Source organism: Meles meles, chromosome 20 (genome assembly GCF_922984935.1).
Source record: "Meles meles chromosome 20, mMelMel3.1 paternal haplotype, whole genome shotgun sequence".
Lineage (NCBI taxonomy): Eukaryota > Metazoa > Chordata > Mammalia > Carnivora > Mustelidae > Meles > Meles meles.
The window spans coordinates 30,938,742-30,956,775 of NC_060085.1; the positions used below are offsets into that span (position 1 = coordinate 30,938,742).

At 39.6% G+C, this 18,034-nt stretch overlaps 1 protein-coding gene across 23 annotated transcripts in view; it reads right to left on the reverse strand.

Annotated features, from left to right (window-relative positions):
* The window catches only part of CADPS (calcium dependent secretion activator), a 483,094-nt gene that overhangs the window by 121,095 nt on the left and 343,965 nt on the right, over positions 1-18,034 (reverse strand). For all 23 annotated transcript variants that reach the window (XM_045990930.1, XM_045990927.1, XM_045990929.1 and 20 more), the window contains one exon: positions 16,324-16,511. In XM_045990930.1, the coding sequence (XP_045846886.1) occupies positions 16,324-16,511 (188 nt within the window). The remainder of the gene's footprint in view (positions 1-16,323; positions 16,512-18,034) is intronic.

Consider the following 18,034-nt stretch of genomic DNA (forward strand, 5'->3'; position numbering starts at 1 on the left):
ACTTAAGCACTCGTGTGTTAACTGAAGAAACAAACTACAAAACATTGTGAAAACTAAAAGACACTGATGAAAGAAATTAAAGAAAACAGAAATCAGTGGAAAGATAATCCTGTATTCATGGATTGTTAGAATTAATACTGTTAAAATGTCTGTACTGCCGCAAGCCATCTACAGATTCAGTGCAATTCCTATCAAAATTCCAAAGGCGATTTTTACAGAAATGGAAAAAACAATTCTAAAATGGAATTATATGGAACCACAAAAGACCCAAATAGCAAAGTAATTCTGATTAAAAAAAACAAAGGTGGAGACATCACAATTCCTGATTTCAAACTTTGTGATAAAGCTATAGTAATCAAAACCCTATGGTACTGGTATGAAAACACACACACACAGACCAAGAGAACAGAGCTGAGAGCCCAGGAATAAACCCTTGCGTATATGGCCAACTAATATTTTTGACAGGGGAACCAAAGACACACAATGGGGAAAAATAGTCTCTTCAATAAATCGTGTTGGGGAAAACTGGATATTCACATGCAAAAGAATGAAATTGGACTCCTATCTTACATCACTCCCAAAAAATGAGCTCGAAATGGATTAAATACTTAACCAAAAGACCAGAAACTGTAAAAATCCGAGAAGAAAACAGGGAAAAAGAGCTCTTTGACATTGGCCTTGGCAACGATTTTTTTGATATAACACTAAAAGTACAAGCGACAAAAACAAAAACAGACAAATGGAACTACATCAAAATGAAAAGCTTTTGCACAGCAAAATGAAAAGACAACCTATGGAATGGGAGAATATGGAGAATATATTTGCAAACCCTCTATCTTATAATAGATAACAGAAATATAGAAGTCACAAAACTCAATAGCAAAAACCCACATAATTCAATTAAAAAAATAGTAGAGGACTTGATAGACATTTTTCCAAAGAAGACCTACAAATGGCCAAAAGATACATAAAAATAACACTGAGCATCAGGGACATGCAAATCAAAACCACAATGAGATATTACCCCACACCTGTCAGAATGGCTAGTATCAAAAAGACAAAAAATGTTGGTGACAATGTAGAGAAAAGGGAATCCTTGTGCACTGTTGGTGGGAATGCAAACCAGTACAGCCGCTGCGAAAAACAGTATGGAGGTTCCCCGAATAGTTAAAAATAGAACTGTCACATGATCTAGTAATTCCACATCTGGGTATATATCTGAAGGAAAGGAAATCACTGTTTTGAAGATATATCTGCACCCCTATGTTCACTGCAGCATTATTTACAACAGCCAAAAGATGGAAACACCTAAGCATCCATTGATGGATGAATGGATAAAGGAAGTGAGTGGATATATTATGTAAATTAAGTAAATATATTATGGAATAGATTTTTAGATGATGGAATATTATTCAGGCATAAAAGAAAGGAAACGCCTGCTTGTGACAACATGGGTAGAACTTGAGTGCATTATGCTAAGTGAAATAAGTCAGACAGAGAAAAACAAATACTCTATTCTCACATGTTGGATTTGAAAAAATCATACTCCTAAGAATAGAGAGCAGAATGATAGTTGCCAGAACCTGAGAGGTAGGGGAAATAGGGAGCTGTTGACTAAAGGGTACAAACTCCCAACTATATGATGAGTAATGTACAGCACAGTGACTACAAGGAACAGTACCTTATTTACATGCTGGGAAGTGGTTAAGAGAGCAGATCTTACATGTTATCACCCCCCCCAAAAAACAACAAACAAACGGTAATTCTGTGAGGGGATGTAGGTGTTAATTAACCTTGTCATAATAGCAATTTCACAATATATATGTGAATCGAATTATCACATGCTATACCTCAAACTGATACATGGTATATGTTAATACCGCAATAGAGCTGGGAAAAAAGAACAAACCACATATGATGCTTTTGATGTTTGTGAACTATTGCTCATTTTAATAAAAAGGACCTTAGCAAAAATAAGTGAATTTCAGTTTAATTGCAGAATTCTCATATTTCTAAATCACCATTAGATTCACACACATTTTTCCTATTTGCTTTGGACCATTCAAGTTGAAAATACAAAGGGAAGCTGCATATTTATAGCCTAAATTTATCTGTGCCAAATTAGACGTAGGATAATCTGACCCATTCAAAGACTTCAGCTTCCCAGATCCCGTAGTGACTTGTTTTGACTACTGGCTGAGCCAGTTTGCAGATTGGTGTGTCACCATGAAACTTCTATTGGAACATTCTTCAGTTTGCAAATGCAAGTCATCTTGAGACCAAACAAATGGTCTTATTTATAGGCCTTCTCAAGGATCCAGCATAAGTTGGGAAAATCCTGTATACTAGACCAGTCTGACTGCACAAAAGACTTGGCAAATGATAGCAATGCACCTCCTGTTAGGGGTTAATTGGTCAGCTTCCCTTCTTTTTCAATATTAAAAATGCCCTAGTTGGGGGAGGGAAAAAAAAATAAGAAAACTTCCCCTCCCCCACATTATAAAAATCACCACTAAACAGTAAAATTCTATAAAATCCATTTCCTTACAATCCCCTGAACTTAAAGGAAGAAATAAGACCAAATGGTAAATATCAGGTAGGTTTTGGAATCTGTGAATATGCCCTTATTTTCATAATTTCTTGAAAAATCTTATATGTTTATATACCAAGTTTATTTAACAACACTTTTTTACAATGAAATATCCATGAATCTGTATTTAAATCTCAGGATGAATTCACTGGCCTGCACAAAATACATGTGACAGTTTTTTGTGGTAGCTTCTCATGTTTCTATTATAATCTACAACTTTCTTTAGGTATGGTTTTTTAGATTTAGACTTTGCTTACACAAAATATAGCTCTCTAATGCAGTGAACACACTTATACAATTGGAATATGCATGCACTCACTTGATTTGGGAAAATGGAAACCATTTCAAGCATTTGGTTTCTTAGCAGGGCATTAGCCCAGAGAAAAATGCTATTAAATATAATTTACAAATCAGGGACACCTGGGTGGTGCAGCGTGTTGAGCAACTGGCCCTTGATTTGGGCTGAAGTCATGGTCTCAGGATCCTGGGATCGAGCCTTGTGTGGGGTTCCATGCTTAGTGGGGGAGCTGCTTGAGATTATCTCTCTCTCTCCCTCCTCTCCACCCCCTCCCTCTGCTAGCACGCACAAGCACACTCTTACTCTCTCAGAAATAATAAAGTACGTAAGTAAATAAATAAATAGAATCAATCTTTAAAAAGTATAATTTACAAAGAGGAGTTTTCAGATGACAGGAAAAAACACGGAAACCATTTCACATGGGCAGCCCAGAGATGTGTGTGGCTATTATCAAGACAGAAGTCTCCTTGATGAAAATCACCCACTTTTCACTCAATAAGCCTTCTAAGGCAATTATTAGGCAATTAGAAAGTAACTTTTGGATTTGTTTTTGAGATGATAAAAACTAAGCATTTAGCGTGTGCCTGGCCTTCTCAGTTAATCCTCACCGCAAAGGGTATTATTATGAACATGAAATTTGATTATATTTCTTTCCCTTTTGTTCTGTTTCATATTTGTGGTTATTTAAGGTAGCAGCCACTTCCACTTCACTGACAATCTCTCCTTCAACTCCTTTCTGAACACTATTAATCTCACTACTCAAAAAAGGTACATGACTAAAAATTGTTGTATTCTTTTCTTTAATTTGCTTCTTAATTACCTAAGTCAGTGTGAATGGTTTTCTCTTAAAATAAATGAAACAAACTAACTTTATGTTTGGAAGGTAAGTAGTACAGAATTCACCAACAAAAACAGGTGATTAAAAAAGTTATGATTTGACATTGAATGCAAATTTGTTTGCAGCTGCCAGAGTCATGCTAGAATGGTACAGGTGACAGAGGATGTTATTTTACAAACTGAGGAAGAGACATGCAGGAATAATAAAATTTGCCAAAGATCATAGGTTAGAATTATATCAGAAAGTAAAAATATCCTTTTAGGGGGTGCCTGGGCAGCTCAGCGGGTTAAGCAGCTGCCTTCTGCTGAGGTCATGCTCCTAGAGTCCTGGAATTGAGTCCCGCATCTGCCTCTCTGCTCAGCAGGGAGCCTGCTTCTCCCTCTGACCCTCCTCCCTCTTGTGCTGTTTCTCTCTTTTTCTCTCGAATAAATAAATAAAATCTTTTAAAAAAATACATCCTTTTTTGGGGTTGAGTTTCACATAATTATTTTTGGAAGAAAATTCTGTCAAATATCAATTTATTTTCTGTTGATCCCTATAACGTGTCAATGTTAATCACACAGGCTTATATTTCTATGGAGCTACTAACTAAAAATCCTGGCTCAGTATTTTGGGGAACCCTATTCTCACAGAAGTAATAAAATACTTTTCCTAGAGAGGTAACCCTCAAACCTGAGCATGCCTCAGAATTACCTGGAGGATGGGGCTGAGAATTTGCGTTTCCTCTTTTTTTCCTTAAATCTTTATTTATTTGATAGAGAGAGAGAGAAAGAGAGAGAGCATAAGAGTGTGGGAGGAGGGGCAGAGGGAGAGGAGAGAGAGAATCTCAAGCAGACTCCCTGCCAATCCCAGAGCTGACTGTGAGATCACAACTCAAGCTGAAAACAAGAGTCAGTGCCCAACCAACGGAGCCACCCAGGTGCCCCACGAATTTGCATTTCTAACAAGTTCTCTGATGCTGTTGGTGCAGGAGCCACACTTTGAGAACTCTGCTTTAGAGCAAGGAAATATTTGGTGGGTGGCTCTTTTAGTGGCTGAAAGGGTATGTTTGATTCAGGGTTACCAATTTCCCTTGGATTAGATTGAGTTTGGAAGCAGAGATCTTCTCCAAATGTAATGGTCCATTTATAAAGCCATAATCCCCTACAGTGTGGTGTATGCACTGTTTCAAGGTATCATCCCAAGCAGTGCTAGTTGTGAAATAAATAGAGGAACTATATTGGTGTCTCTCAGGAGCCCTGGGTTTTTTTTGTTTTTGTTTGTTTGTTTGTTCTTTGGGAAACATTTGGAGATGATTCTATAATTGTCATAAAACTGGCTCTGCATCTTGCTCCCTTCCCCATATTTCTAACACTTAAGGAGTCACAAAGAATGAGAGAAGAGGGATAAAGTTGGATTTTAAGTTCCTAACTAGTAAATTCCAGGCTGAGATGGGTCTTTACTTAGAACATATATTTAGAAGCCCCAAATCCCCCATTCTCCTGTGTCCTGAATGGTGCATTTTCTGCCCTCTTATTTTTTGGCTTCTTAGCATCCAGTGTTACCTCTTAACACCTGAATGTCCTTTGGAGTAATGACCTTGGCCGCACTGTGAGTATTCTTGGTGGGGGGGGGGGGCGGGTAAACTGGGATCCTATCCTATTTTCCTGCTGTTTATTCTAAGGGCCTTCCTATAAATAAGTGTCTGCCTTTCATGGTCACTGCACATATAAGCAGAGCTATGACCTAAGCTCAGCTAACCGGACACCACAAGGAGAAACCACACAGAGTAAATACTGCAAAGATAGAAGAAACAGGTGCAATTTCCTCACCCTAGCAGCTGTGCCCTGACCAAACAGACCGTCCTCATAGTTCAGTAGTTCTTAATTTTTGGCTGTACTTTAGAACCATGTGAAAGTTTTGAGAGGTCTCATCCTCAAGCTCTTGATTCAATGTGTCTGCAGTGGGCCTAGACATCTGTCACTTTTAAAGCTCCCCAGGTTATTTTAATATGCCATTAAGGGCTGCTTTTGTCCTATTACCTACTTTTCTGTAGCTGCCTTGATTCCAGTTTTCCTCTCCCTTTCTTCGAGGCTCCCAACATCACACCCCAAAAAACTCAGATGATAGATGATCCAGACTTAATCGTTACTTATCCTAATCTGATGTGAGATCATAAAGCACATATCTCCTCCTTTTTAGTAGAAGGAGGGGATATGTGCTTTCATTGTAGAAGTGTGTGATGTCGTTGAACCTGGCTTTAAAATCCCGTGTGTGCACGTGTGTGTGCGTGCGTGCACATACACACACACAAACACACACACACACACACACAGAGAACAAGGAAATGTGGTCCCGGGTCTCTGGTTCCACCTAACTGCACACTGGCTAACAGCTCACTTCTTGTATATCATGATCCTGCAAACCTGAGACCACCTGCAGGTCAAGTGCAGTCATTTTTGGAGCCCTGTCAGAGACTGGACGCTCCCCCACTTGCAGGACACCCCTGCCACCAGAAGTGGGTCTCTCAGCCATGACAGACTATATCACATCTGATACAGCAGGCATCTCTTGAATCCACCTTTCATGTTTTCGGCAAACCATTTTCTCACTGTCCTTCACAAAGTTGACATTTTCGGCAGCACGATAGGAAAGATGTCATGTCGGCTGCTCTTCAAGTCCTTGTCACCGTGGTCAGCAGCAGTTCTGTCACCTTCACTCTCCTCACACTCTCCCATCTTGAGCCATGTCACAAATAATAATTTATCTAGAGTTGGGTCTTTCCTTTTTTTTTTTTTTTGTCAGACTGAAACTACCATAACCCAGCTGCTCATCCTTTAAGTTACTAGTTACACAGAGTGTTTTCCCCATTCCCCAAATGCTTCCAGGGTAGAGCTTATGAATTAATGTCTATTACTGGAGTAATTGAATATGATTAAGTGAAAGATTTTATTTTGATATTTGAAATTAAGTGTGAATAATCTAGTCAAAGAAACCAAGTGGCAGCAGCTTTGTGAAAGTGAATTTATCTCCTTGGGTCGTTAAACTGTCCCTACATACCCAAGTGAGCTCACAGATTCCCAGTGTTTTGTTATGCTGCTGGCCCAGTTCTCCACATTATGTTGAAAGCTGGGACACAGAACTCTTGTTTGGAAGGTTAGGTATCTTTTCAAGGTCAGGTCACTAAATTAACTCAAAGCTTACAGTGACAGATGTGTTCTGATATTGCATCTATTTAGTGATCAAGTGTGGAACCCAGGTGGGAAAGAAAATGTATGGATTCAAAAGAGGAAGAGTATCTGGTCCACTTCTCTGCATACAGCCAGCTTTAAGCTCCAATCACTACCAACAAGGGGTAGAACTCCAGCTGAAGTGGGAATATACTTTCTCTCCAAATGCAAATGTCCACATATGCTGGTGTAGGCACCGTAAACATGATATATTCTTTCTCTCCAAATGGATGCATGCCTGCAGACCGCATTATGGATCCCTGCAAATGTCCTTAAACAAGCATGATAACTGAATCCTACTTGCTACTAAATTGTTCCAGCCCAGAAACATGAGAACTTAAAGGGCCAGAGTGGGACAGAATATCTTAGTAGATGTTCCTTGCAATGCTCCCTAAATAGAACGTTTAGGACAAACACACTCTCTTAACCTCTGTTTTAAACTGACTTCTAGCAACTCTTTTTCCTTACAACTTTTGGAGCAATACCTTTGAATTTAATCCTAGAATGGAATATTTTCCTTTGTTTCTTTCAAGTGGCTAATAACTACAAATTCAAGAGAACACCAAAACATTATCATCTCAAAAGGAGACATCACTGCTTGCTCATCTGGATGGCTTCTATAATCTCTAGCTTAATTATACACTGTAATTAGAACTCTCACATCCAATAGCCACTGCTTCATTATGAAAGCCCAGCCTTTCCTTTTCCTCTCCTCTCCCTCCAGCCCAAACCCCTTTTCTAATTATGCCCTGATGCCCTGGGGCTCAGACACGCTGCTAAAACAAATATATCAAAGTGTTTGTTTCACAAAGGCCACAACAAGCAGTTTCTACAACCTTACAAAAGGGCATTGAAGCTTCTTGATGTTGGCTATTATTAATTTGAGAAAGAGGATTGGAGAGGGCAAAAATATATCAGTGAGGTCCTCTTTGACTTGTTTTCTGTTTTTCTAAACACGTAGCTAAAACCCAACAAAATCAGAAGGTATCTTTGCTCTCTCTAAAGATGGGAGTGCTTGAAATCTCTCCCTACTGAAAAAATCTCAAAGAATATGGATACTACTGATATAGAGACATGAGTCAAAGTGGTTTAGGCTCAGTCCAGGTGTTGAATGGAGAACCCAAGAGGTGATTACAGAAATTGTATAAAACGTATGCACTGCAGGAAAGCATGTATTTTTTTTTCCCCAGAGAAGGATCAATTTCCAAATTGATACTATACAGATTTTTCTCCTTGAGGAATAGGAGAAGAGATAGGTTTTTTGTTCAATCATTTCTAGACAAACATAGACAACTGGGCTTTAGATTCTACCCTTACTCTTTATGTATAGACTTCTGAGTAGTTACACCAGTAATATGTGTGGCTTTTTGATGTCACACCCACCCTGGAAAGGGTGTGACATCTGAAAATATGTTTTCACTCCAGTGAATTCAATGACCAGAGGATGAGGAAACATGTTGAAATTTTAGAAAGGATATGCTATTACTTGATGATTTGCTATGGGCCAGAAAGATTGCTCCAATGGAACAGATCATTCAGCACAAGAGTTTATGTCCGAGTTGGAAAATCTGCTGTTTTTTTTTTTTTAAATATTTTATTTATTTATTTGACAGAGAAAACAAGCAGGCAGTGGAGCAGACAGAGGGAGAGGGAGAAGCAGGCTCCCAATGGAGCAGGAAGCCCAATGCAGGGCTCCATCCCAGGATCCTGGAATCATGACCCCAGCCAAAGGCAGACGCTTAACCGACTAAGCCACCCAGGTGCCCCAAATCTGCTGTTTTCATGGGGCAAATTTCCTTTAGGAATGGAATCACATGGCTTAGAAGTTTGAGTATAAGATCTAAAGAGAATTCCTCCGTGGGATGCAGACTTTTGCTTGAAATGTGCTTGATTCCCTACCCCCACCCCCAAGTATTTCCTATTAGATAAGCTGCTTCTTTAGAATTTAAAGAGCACGGCACCTTGGCGGCTCAGTCAGTTAAATGTCTGCCTTCAGCTCAGGTCATAGTCCCAGGATCCTGGGATCGAGTTCTGCATTGGGCTCCCTGCTCAGCGGTGAGCCTGCTTCTCCCTCTCCCTCTGCCTGCCACCCCTCCTGCTTGTGCTCTCTTTCTGTCAAATAAATAAATAAAATCTTCAAAAAAATAGAATTTAAAGAGCATGACTCAGTTATGTATGCAATCCCTGCTCAAAGCTGGAAGGCCAATCAGCCACACCTCCCCAAACACACTAATGTCTTATATGAGTGTGGAACATTATACCAAGAACGTGGGGGTCACTGTCCTCCCCCATCCATGCTTGCCTGCTACTGAAGTGTTGTATTCAGAGATCAGTAAAACTGAATCATCCATACTACACAATCTTCTCCCTCCCCTCTTTTGGGAAGGGAGAGTTAAAAAGCACTAGACATCATATCTTAAGGAGTGTATGTGTATGACAGAGATGAGAGGAAGGAAGTGAGAATAAGAAGAGAGGGAGAGAATGGGGAGAAAGATGAGACTGGAGTGAAAGAGAAACATTTACATGTGCAAAAATGACTGACTTACTTCCAGGAAGGCATTCACAAAAGAGAAATAAAAGAAAATATTATACAACATGGATTGGGAATGAGGAACCAACACTAGAGGCAAGGAGATGATCAACAAAGCATTTTCTGTGCTCTAGGGGAGAGAAGACAGACACCTGAACTCTGGTAGTGGTACTGAAGAGAAGGAGAAGTGGATGGGCTTGAGAGATACTTAAGGGCACTGACCGGGCATAGTAACTGAATCCTTGCCATGTGCTGAGGGAGAAGGACTGCTCCCATGGTTCTACCTTGGGAAGCCAGGTGGATGGAATTACTCACTGACTTAGGGGGACTGGTGTAGTAACAGAGGAGAAAACTAAGTTCCATCGGATGGTTCAGTAACTCAAATCTAACCCACAGGGATCACAGAGTCTCTGCACAGAAGCAGCACCTTGGCTCCAGACACATCTCCCAAAAGAATCCTGGGACGCGTTTTCAAAGATTTCTAGAACTCCTGCTCTCTTACATCTGCTTGCAGACTCATTAATCTATGCAGCTTACTTTGGATTGGGGCGGTTGGCATTATGGATTTGTTAATTGCTGATACAATGTACTTTCTACACAGGCCATATGTGAAGAGCAGCACTGGCATTCAAGAAATGTTAAATAATAATGTAAATGAGAAAAATTTCCAATCCCAATAATAAAGGGATCCAAGGAACATTGACGCAACTTGCAATCATCGGAGCTGTTTGATTGCCTTGTCACTGTGGGACAGTGACCAAAGTGATGCTAATCTAAATGTCATCTAGAAAGAATACTAAAAATATTATGGTGAAAATTAAGTACTGCAACCTTAGGAGCTGATTTAAAAATTAGAAGATATAGCGATTTACATCTGTGGGTTTTATGATCGCCAAGTGCAACCAGCTGAACATACTCACATTTTCTTTTTCTTTCCCTCTCTCTTTGAGAAAATGGGTTCAGTTTAAAGAGCTTGCCCAAACTCATGTTCCCTCAATCAGTGGTTCTTTTTTAAAGATTTATTTATTTATTTATTTGAGAGCAAGCGAGAGAGAGAGAGAGACAGCGTGTGAATGGGAAAAGGGGCAGAGAGAAAGGGAGAGAGAGAGAATCTTCAAGCAGACTCCCTGACAGGTGCAGAGCCCAAGGCGGAGCTCCATTCCAGGATCATGACCTGAGCCAAAATTGAGAGCTGGCCAATCACCGGACTGAGACACCCTCAATCAGTGGCTCTTAAACATTGCTCCATATTAGAATCACTAAGGGAGATTTTCAGAACATGATGCTTAGACCATATCCCAGATTAAATAAGTCAGAACCTCTGCAGGTGGGGCCAGTACAGTAGAATCTCTTAGGCTCTCCAAGTAATCCTAGTGTGTAGCCAGGTTTGACAACCAAGGCCTTAACTAAGCAAGATCTGAAGACCAAATGCTGTATAATTACTGATTAAAAGCCCAGATGCCTGGTTCCATCTAAGGCTGGCTGAATCAAATTATCTGAAGCTAGGATCTAGTACTCTCTTTTTAAACAAGCTCCCTATGTGATTTCTATGTACACCACAGTGTGAGAACTACTATTGTACAAGGTGAAAATCAGTGGTGGCAACTCTTCTGCCTCCAGACACAGAATAAGTTTGTGTAAAAGAAACAAAAAATCTAAGTAAAAAGGAGAAATTCAGCCCATCACCTGGGAGGTTTCTTTATTTTTTTTTTTTTTTTTTGACTTTGTGGAGGGTTGTCCCACGCATTGTGGGATATTTAGAAACTTCCTTGGCCTCTACCCACTAGCTGACATTAGTACCACTATTGTCCTCCCCTCCCCAGGGTGACGATAAAAAATGTCTCTAGACATTGTCAACTGTCCCTTGGGGGGAAAGATCCTCTGCAAAGTGAATCAAGAACCACTGTTCTAAAAGATCCCCAATATATGGATGGTTCCATACCTTCCAGTGCCTGGAACTATAAAGAGGAATCATCTTCCTGATTGACCACATGTGTCTACTTTTGATTGGATGCCGTGGATTTACATAGGCACATGGAGATGCAGTAAGGCTTCCAGAGAATGTGGGAGAAAGTCAGTCACCAGCAGCTGAGTGGTCATTTATTATTTCCAGCTGCAACAGGGCAGGGCTCTGCTAGTTATTAATAGGTAAGAAGTTAATAATTATGTAAAAACTATATTTTACCTAATTTGAAGCTGGTTGTGAGGTGACATTAGGAATGGGTTCTACTGTTCAGTTAAATTCAGTTAAAGGGCAATTAGTTTTCATGAGTCATGACTGCCTTCCTAATCTAGGCCAAAGAATCCATAATACCTCCAAATGCACATATTGTTCATCCTGGTAAAAGTGGTTAGGAAAATGGCTTCCTTATACCAAAAGGTTATTAACTAATGTTCAAAAGAGACTCTGCTCTTACGTGGTCTAAAACTCCAGATACACTCTGGTTCTGTTCATAAGGCCAGAATTACCAGGGGAGCCATGTTGATTTTGGACATTTTTAGGATGAAAATGGAAAACACTTTAATTAGTTCAGATGACTGCTATAGTATCTAGCCTGCAAATGTTGAAACTCTTATCAAATCGCTGAATTTGGCATCTTAACCATCCACAAATGCAAGCTCCAAAGCCAGACTCTCTGTGTTTGAATGAGGATCAGGTACTTGTTTGCTACAGATTAAGTGACTGAACTTATCTGAGCTTCAGACTCCTTAGATGTTAGATGAAGCGAGTAATAATACTTCACGGGGATGTAATACAGATAAAATGAGATGGTGAGTCTAAACAGAAATTCACACAGTGCCTGGCATATAGCAAGCATTTATTAAGTGGCAGCAATTATCCTTACTTGAATTAAACTTTATTTATGGGATATGACAATGGCTTATTTCATTTGTTATTATAATCCACAGAAGGTAATTTTAGAGGTTGACGGGATATCACAGATGCTACGATTCTATGTGTTCTTCCTGCAGATGAGAAAACTGAGGCACAGAAATGACATATGATAATTCTAGATTCATGCAAAACAGACTCTAAATCTCAGATCTCTAGAATCTATACACAGTGCTGATATAGTGCAAAGAGGAAAAGCTTTGGACTCAGAATATATAAGTTTGCCACTTATATTTGTAGACATTCAGTTTCATCCTCTGCAAAGTGGATGTAAAAAATAGCTGACCTGAAAATGTTACAGCAAATCAGATGGAATGTATGAGAGTATAAACTGTGGAGTGCTACACAACTGATATTTAATATTATGACTTCTTCTGCATTAAAAAAAAATGCAATACACACATAGACCCTGGGACACACATAAGTTTCTCAATGTACCACTCAAATAGTTTTTCCTAGCACAGGGCAGGCTTGATCAAGAGTGGCAGTTCACTTTCAGTTTCAATGCTGAGCACTCCAAGAGCAGCACCATGGACAGCAACCAGAGGCTGAGGGGCCTATAACATTCTCTCCGTGCTTTCTAACCTCCTTGCAGTCTGACTCTCATAGGGACACAAACAGAAACTTCACTTCACCTCCATCCTTACATACTGAAAGTTTCAAAAACAGAGGTCTACAATGCATCAGGGCTTTCTTTGACTTTCACTAGCAGACCTGGATATGTTAATTGACAGCCTGCCACATTCTCTAGGAAATGAAAGTTGGTATTTTCATTCAGTCTGCCTACAAGTGAATTGTATATATTTTAAGACCTAGAAATAGTCCACTGGCAAAATTCATAGTGAAGCATAAAACATACTTGATTGTGAACTTTGTGTCACTTGGCAATGTCAGGGTCAGAATGTCAGTTTCAAAATTTAAAAAAAGAATTTTTAAAAATGTCAATGTTAATTTGTGGCAAGGATAGAGAAGGTGAAGAAGGACATAAGGATAACATTGGAAATAACTGCAAATCTAGTTTGAAAAGGGGGAAAAGCCACCACTTTGCCATTTTATCAAATCACAATGAGAGTAGCCCTAAAGGACAAAGAAAACAAAAGAGAATAAATATAACTTTATAACTTGAATTTTAGAACTTGGCTTCAAGGTGATCTCATTACATAAGTGATTCTACTAAGAGCCATTCATTCAGTGATAGGTTTTGTTTTATGTTTTTATTATAAATCATTATCTAAAGATAGCTTTGTTTCACGAAATCAATGTGGAACTGAGAAGGGTTTGCTAGAAATGATGGAGCTACTATAAATGTATAGACCCGGCTTCTGATAACCCATTCTATTTGCTCCTTAAACATAAACTCAGAATTAAAAAGCATGGGTTGCTTATTATAAACAACCTGGTAAGGTACCAGGCCCTCAACTAGATGCCACTAAAAAAGCAATCTGATTCATGATTCTGTTTACATATTGCTCAGTTTTTTCAATATGAATATATTTGAAGAGTCACTAAACACCTGACTCAAATTCAGTCCTAATGCATGGTATTTTGCCCATTGCTAGGATTTTCTGTTAAAGTGTACCTTTGAAAACCTTAAAGGAACAGAAACTTCAGAAATACACAAAGCTTGCTGTTTGGTAGGGCAGAAGTCAAGGCACAGATGGGGGGAATGTCACAGACATCGTAAAACACAAGTCAATGCACAAATAACTTCTTACCTTTTGGGCTCTGGATTTGCCTGGGTTTTGTAATCTTTTCTTTTTTTGGATTCCTTTTTGGTATCTTTTTTAGCATCTGGTTCAGATGGGGAGGGAATTTTGCTCCCTTGAGGGTCTGTATTTGGTGGCAGCCCACTAAGGTATACATGCATTTGTTGACTTTGGAGAGGGGGTGGTCGCATGGGGCATGCACAGAGGGCGGCCAGCCACAGGAGAATCAAGAGCACGCATGCATGCACAAACAAAAGAAAGAAAAAGAAGGATGCATCAAACAGCAAAAGCAAACCCATTCAAACTAAAATAATAAGCAAAAAAAAAAAAAAAAAAAAAGAAAGAAAGAAAGAAAAAGATGCAAACTTGCATAAGGAAAATCGGAACTGAAAAGAAAATAAGAAATCCAAAACAGTTTCCATGACAAGATGTATAAACCTAACTGTGAATCAAGTGGCAGTCTTACAATATGAAATCCAGACAATGTGTATCATAATTCATGATGATGTTTACCAGGGAGTTTACAAAAACACTTCATTATTTTATAACACTTTCTTATTCAGTAACATATGTAGAATACAGTGTGACAACCCAGAGAATATAATGCAACTTCTCTCTCTCTCTTTAAAGAATTCAGTCCAAGAGGCTGTAACAGATAGTCATCAAAGTGTACATATTTATAAAAAGCAGAGTTATGCACAGATACTCCCCAGGTATCAGAGTTTTCATAAATCTTTTTTATGTAAATAAAAGGTCATGTGCTGGGCTAGCAAACCTTGTAACAATGGGAGGTGATGATAATGTTGTTGCCTGTTAAATATTCAAACCTATACTGCTATTGTTACCTACTTCTAAATGTTGAAGTTGTATCTCATAAAACCTACCAGTGCTAGAGAGAAGAAAGGCACAGGACAAATCCCACAGATATTTCAGTCATCTAGCTTGCAAAGATGAAGATAACTGACAGTCTGATTTAAAATAAAGTCAGTCAGATTGGGACCCTCCCACATGTGAATTTCCCCATAGCACCAACTCTCTGAAGAGACCTAGTTTTTCCTAGATGTGCCTTTCCTGGGTTGAGGTGCTCGAGGTAATTCAGGCTTGTCTTCCTAGTAATGTGAGGCTACATACATTGGGATAGTAAACTGGCTGTGGTAATGTGGAAATTTATTCCATGCCTTCAGAGCCAAATGGTAATGTTCCTAAATTATTTGCTGCTTTGCATTATTCAGAACATGGATCTTTTCCTCCAGGAGCTGGGCAACGTCTAAAGAAAGAGAGTACTTAGTATGGAGTTAGAAGAACTGATGTTCTAGTCTTATCTATAAAACCTATAAAATGAGGGGGTTGGTTACACTGTGATCTCTGAAGTTCTTCCCAGCTCCATGGTTAAACTGTAAGTGTTATGATTATCTTTGCCTTCCAGCTTCACCTAGCTTATTTCAGCTCTGGAAGTGTGCTTGGCTTCCTCCTTCAGCAGGGCATTTGTACATGCTGCTCCTTTTGCCTGGAAGCACTCAACTCCTACACATGCTTCAGTTCTCAGCCCAAGCCTCTCTTCCTCAGGGATACCCTCCCTGCCATCCTAACACCCTGTCTAAGCTGTCTTCCTTTATTAAATGCTAGCATGGAATATTATTTTTTGTCGTCAGAGCACCAATCTCTCTGTAACCCTGTCCTTGTTTGGGGTCTTGTATGCTCACCATGTATGCTGACTGTGTACCAGGGGGTCTGGCACTCAGTAAGGAATCATTAAATATCTATGGAATGAAAGATAATGAAGGAATGAAGAGAAGAACAAAGGTAAAAATTTATGAAGCTCTTGCCTTGTTCCAGGAATTGTGCTGAGCCCACCTGCGTCCTCTAAAAAACGTGATGAGGACACTATCAACCCTGTTTTACAGATGACAGGACTGTAGCATGGAGGGTTTCATTACCATCCAGCATCTCTGCTAGTAAATGGAGGAACCATGATTCAAACCTAGATTTTTTTTTTTTTTTAACCTTCAGAGACCACTTCAGAAGTCCTGTTTGCCATTTCTTTTAAATTTCTTGAAAGGAGAAGAAATTAACACCTTTGTGTTTGTCTGTGTGTGCGTGTGCTACAGAAGGAATGGGAATGGATGCAAAGTTAGAGATAATTCTAAAAGCAGGACCAACCACAAGCCATTGTTAGTGCCTTAAAAAAAAAATATATATATATATGTATATATGTATTTTAATATATATTTGGAGAAATACCTCTGGATAAGTGATTACCTGTTCCCGTGGACATGGGATGCACAGAAGGCAAAGCTGTAGTGGAGGAGGGTGGGGTCAATCATGGCGCCATTTTCTGCCCGTTCAAGCAAGTCTCTGAGGTAGCAGAGATGTCGGTGACACCCTCGGACTCCATTTCGGGCGCAATACTCATCTAGGACAAACACCTGGCCAGGACTGAACCAGCCCTGTTTGGGGAATAAAGGAGAGACTTTCTTTTAAATACAGGTTTTTGTTGTTGGTGGTGGGTTTTTTTGTTTTTGTTTTTGGAGCGGCTTACAGTTGAGGGTGACTGGAGAAGGGGGTTCAAAAATTGCCAGAGCCAACACCTTTTGATTTCTTCTAAGTGTCAGCCAGTCTGCTAACCCCCTTCTGTGTGCTGGCTGCTTTAACCCTTGTACCAGCCCTGTGAGGCAGGTCCTGTTATCCTGTTGAATGGGTGGGGAAAATCAGTTTGAGAGAGGACATGGAATTTCCCTAGGATCCCAGAGCTTGTATATCCTGGAGTCTGAATTAGCAGATAGCTTGATTCCAGAAACAGAATCTCACCTGCTGCTGCTCTAACACTGAACCATACACCTTCCAAGAGCATTGGTGTGGGGACAGGGTGAAATCTTGGTTACTGATAAGAGGAAATAATAACATGAGGTCTTAGGTTGGTATCATGCTTTACACAAAGAACTTTCACTTGAGCCCCACAGCAATCTCCAGAGGTGGGCAGGGTAGGTTTATCTCCCTCTAGATAAGGAAACTAGAGATCAGGGCTGCCAAGTGACTCACGAATCATACAAAACAGAAGCAGCACCGGCTTACTCAAAGTCTTCTGTTTATCCTACTCTGAAGCATTAAGATATTAGGATTGCTCTACATAAATGCCAGGACTTCATAAATTCATTCACTTTGAAAGGAAATCCTTTTTAAATTTAAAAATGAGGATCATGACACAACTTTGCAAAGGGAGCAACAAAACTAAGTTTTCAAGTTGTGAACCAGACATGATTCAGTTAAACTCAGAGGTGCTTCTGGTGCCCTGGCTTAGCATCTTGTTTATCACCACCTTCCCACCCGGCAATTATTTGTTTTCTTATTGTTTATTTGCTTGCTGTATGATCAGATGAAACTCTGCTATAAAAGAGAACCTGGATGGGATCTCTGATTCAGAGCAGATTGGGAAGCATGATAGAATAGAAATCACTGCCTCCATGATGCACTCAAAAGAACAGAAGCTCAGAAAGTCTGAGTGGCTTGCCACTCAAGGTCACCCATCAGCCAAGCCAGAAATCAAATCACTTCTTTTGGTTTTGGTACCTTTCAGAGGCAAAAAGGTACAGGTTTCCTTCACTATCTGAAAATGGAGTGTTCTTACAAAACCTTTCATAAGCCAAAATGGTGTCAAGTGAAGAAGCAATCACCATTCCATAAAAGTGAAAATCCTCTTTAGATGTCTTTTGGTTATTGAAAACAAGTGCTAATATAGGTCTTTTCGTAAAAGCAAAGTGGCATCGAGTGAACTTCTGGATAGCGATGGGGGCGGTGGTGGTGGGGGGCAACCTGTAAACCAATTTAGGTTGGTACTTTGTAAGCTGGGAAATTAGAATTGTTTAAAATATAAATTTAATTTTACTTTGAGGGTCCTCTCTGAGTCTTGTGAATATCATCCATCTTGGGAAAGAAAAGGCAAAAGGAGAAAGTGATGGCGGGTGTGAGTTGG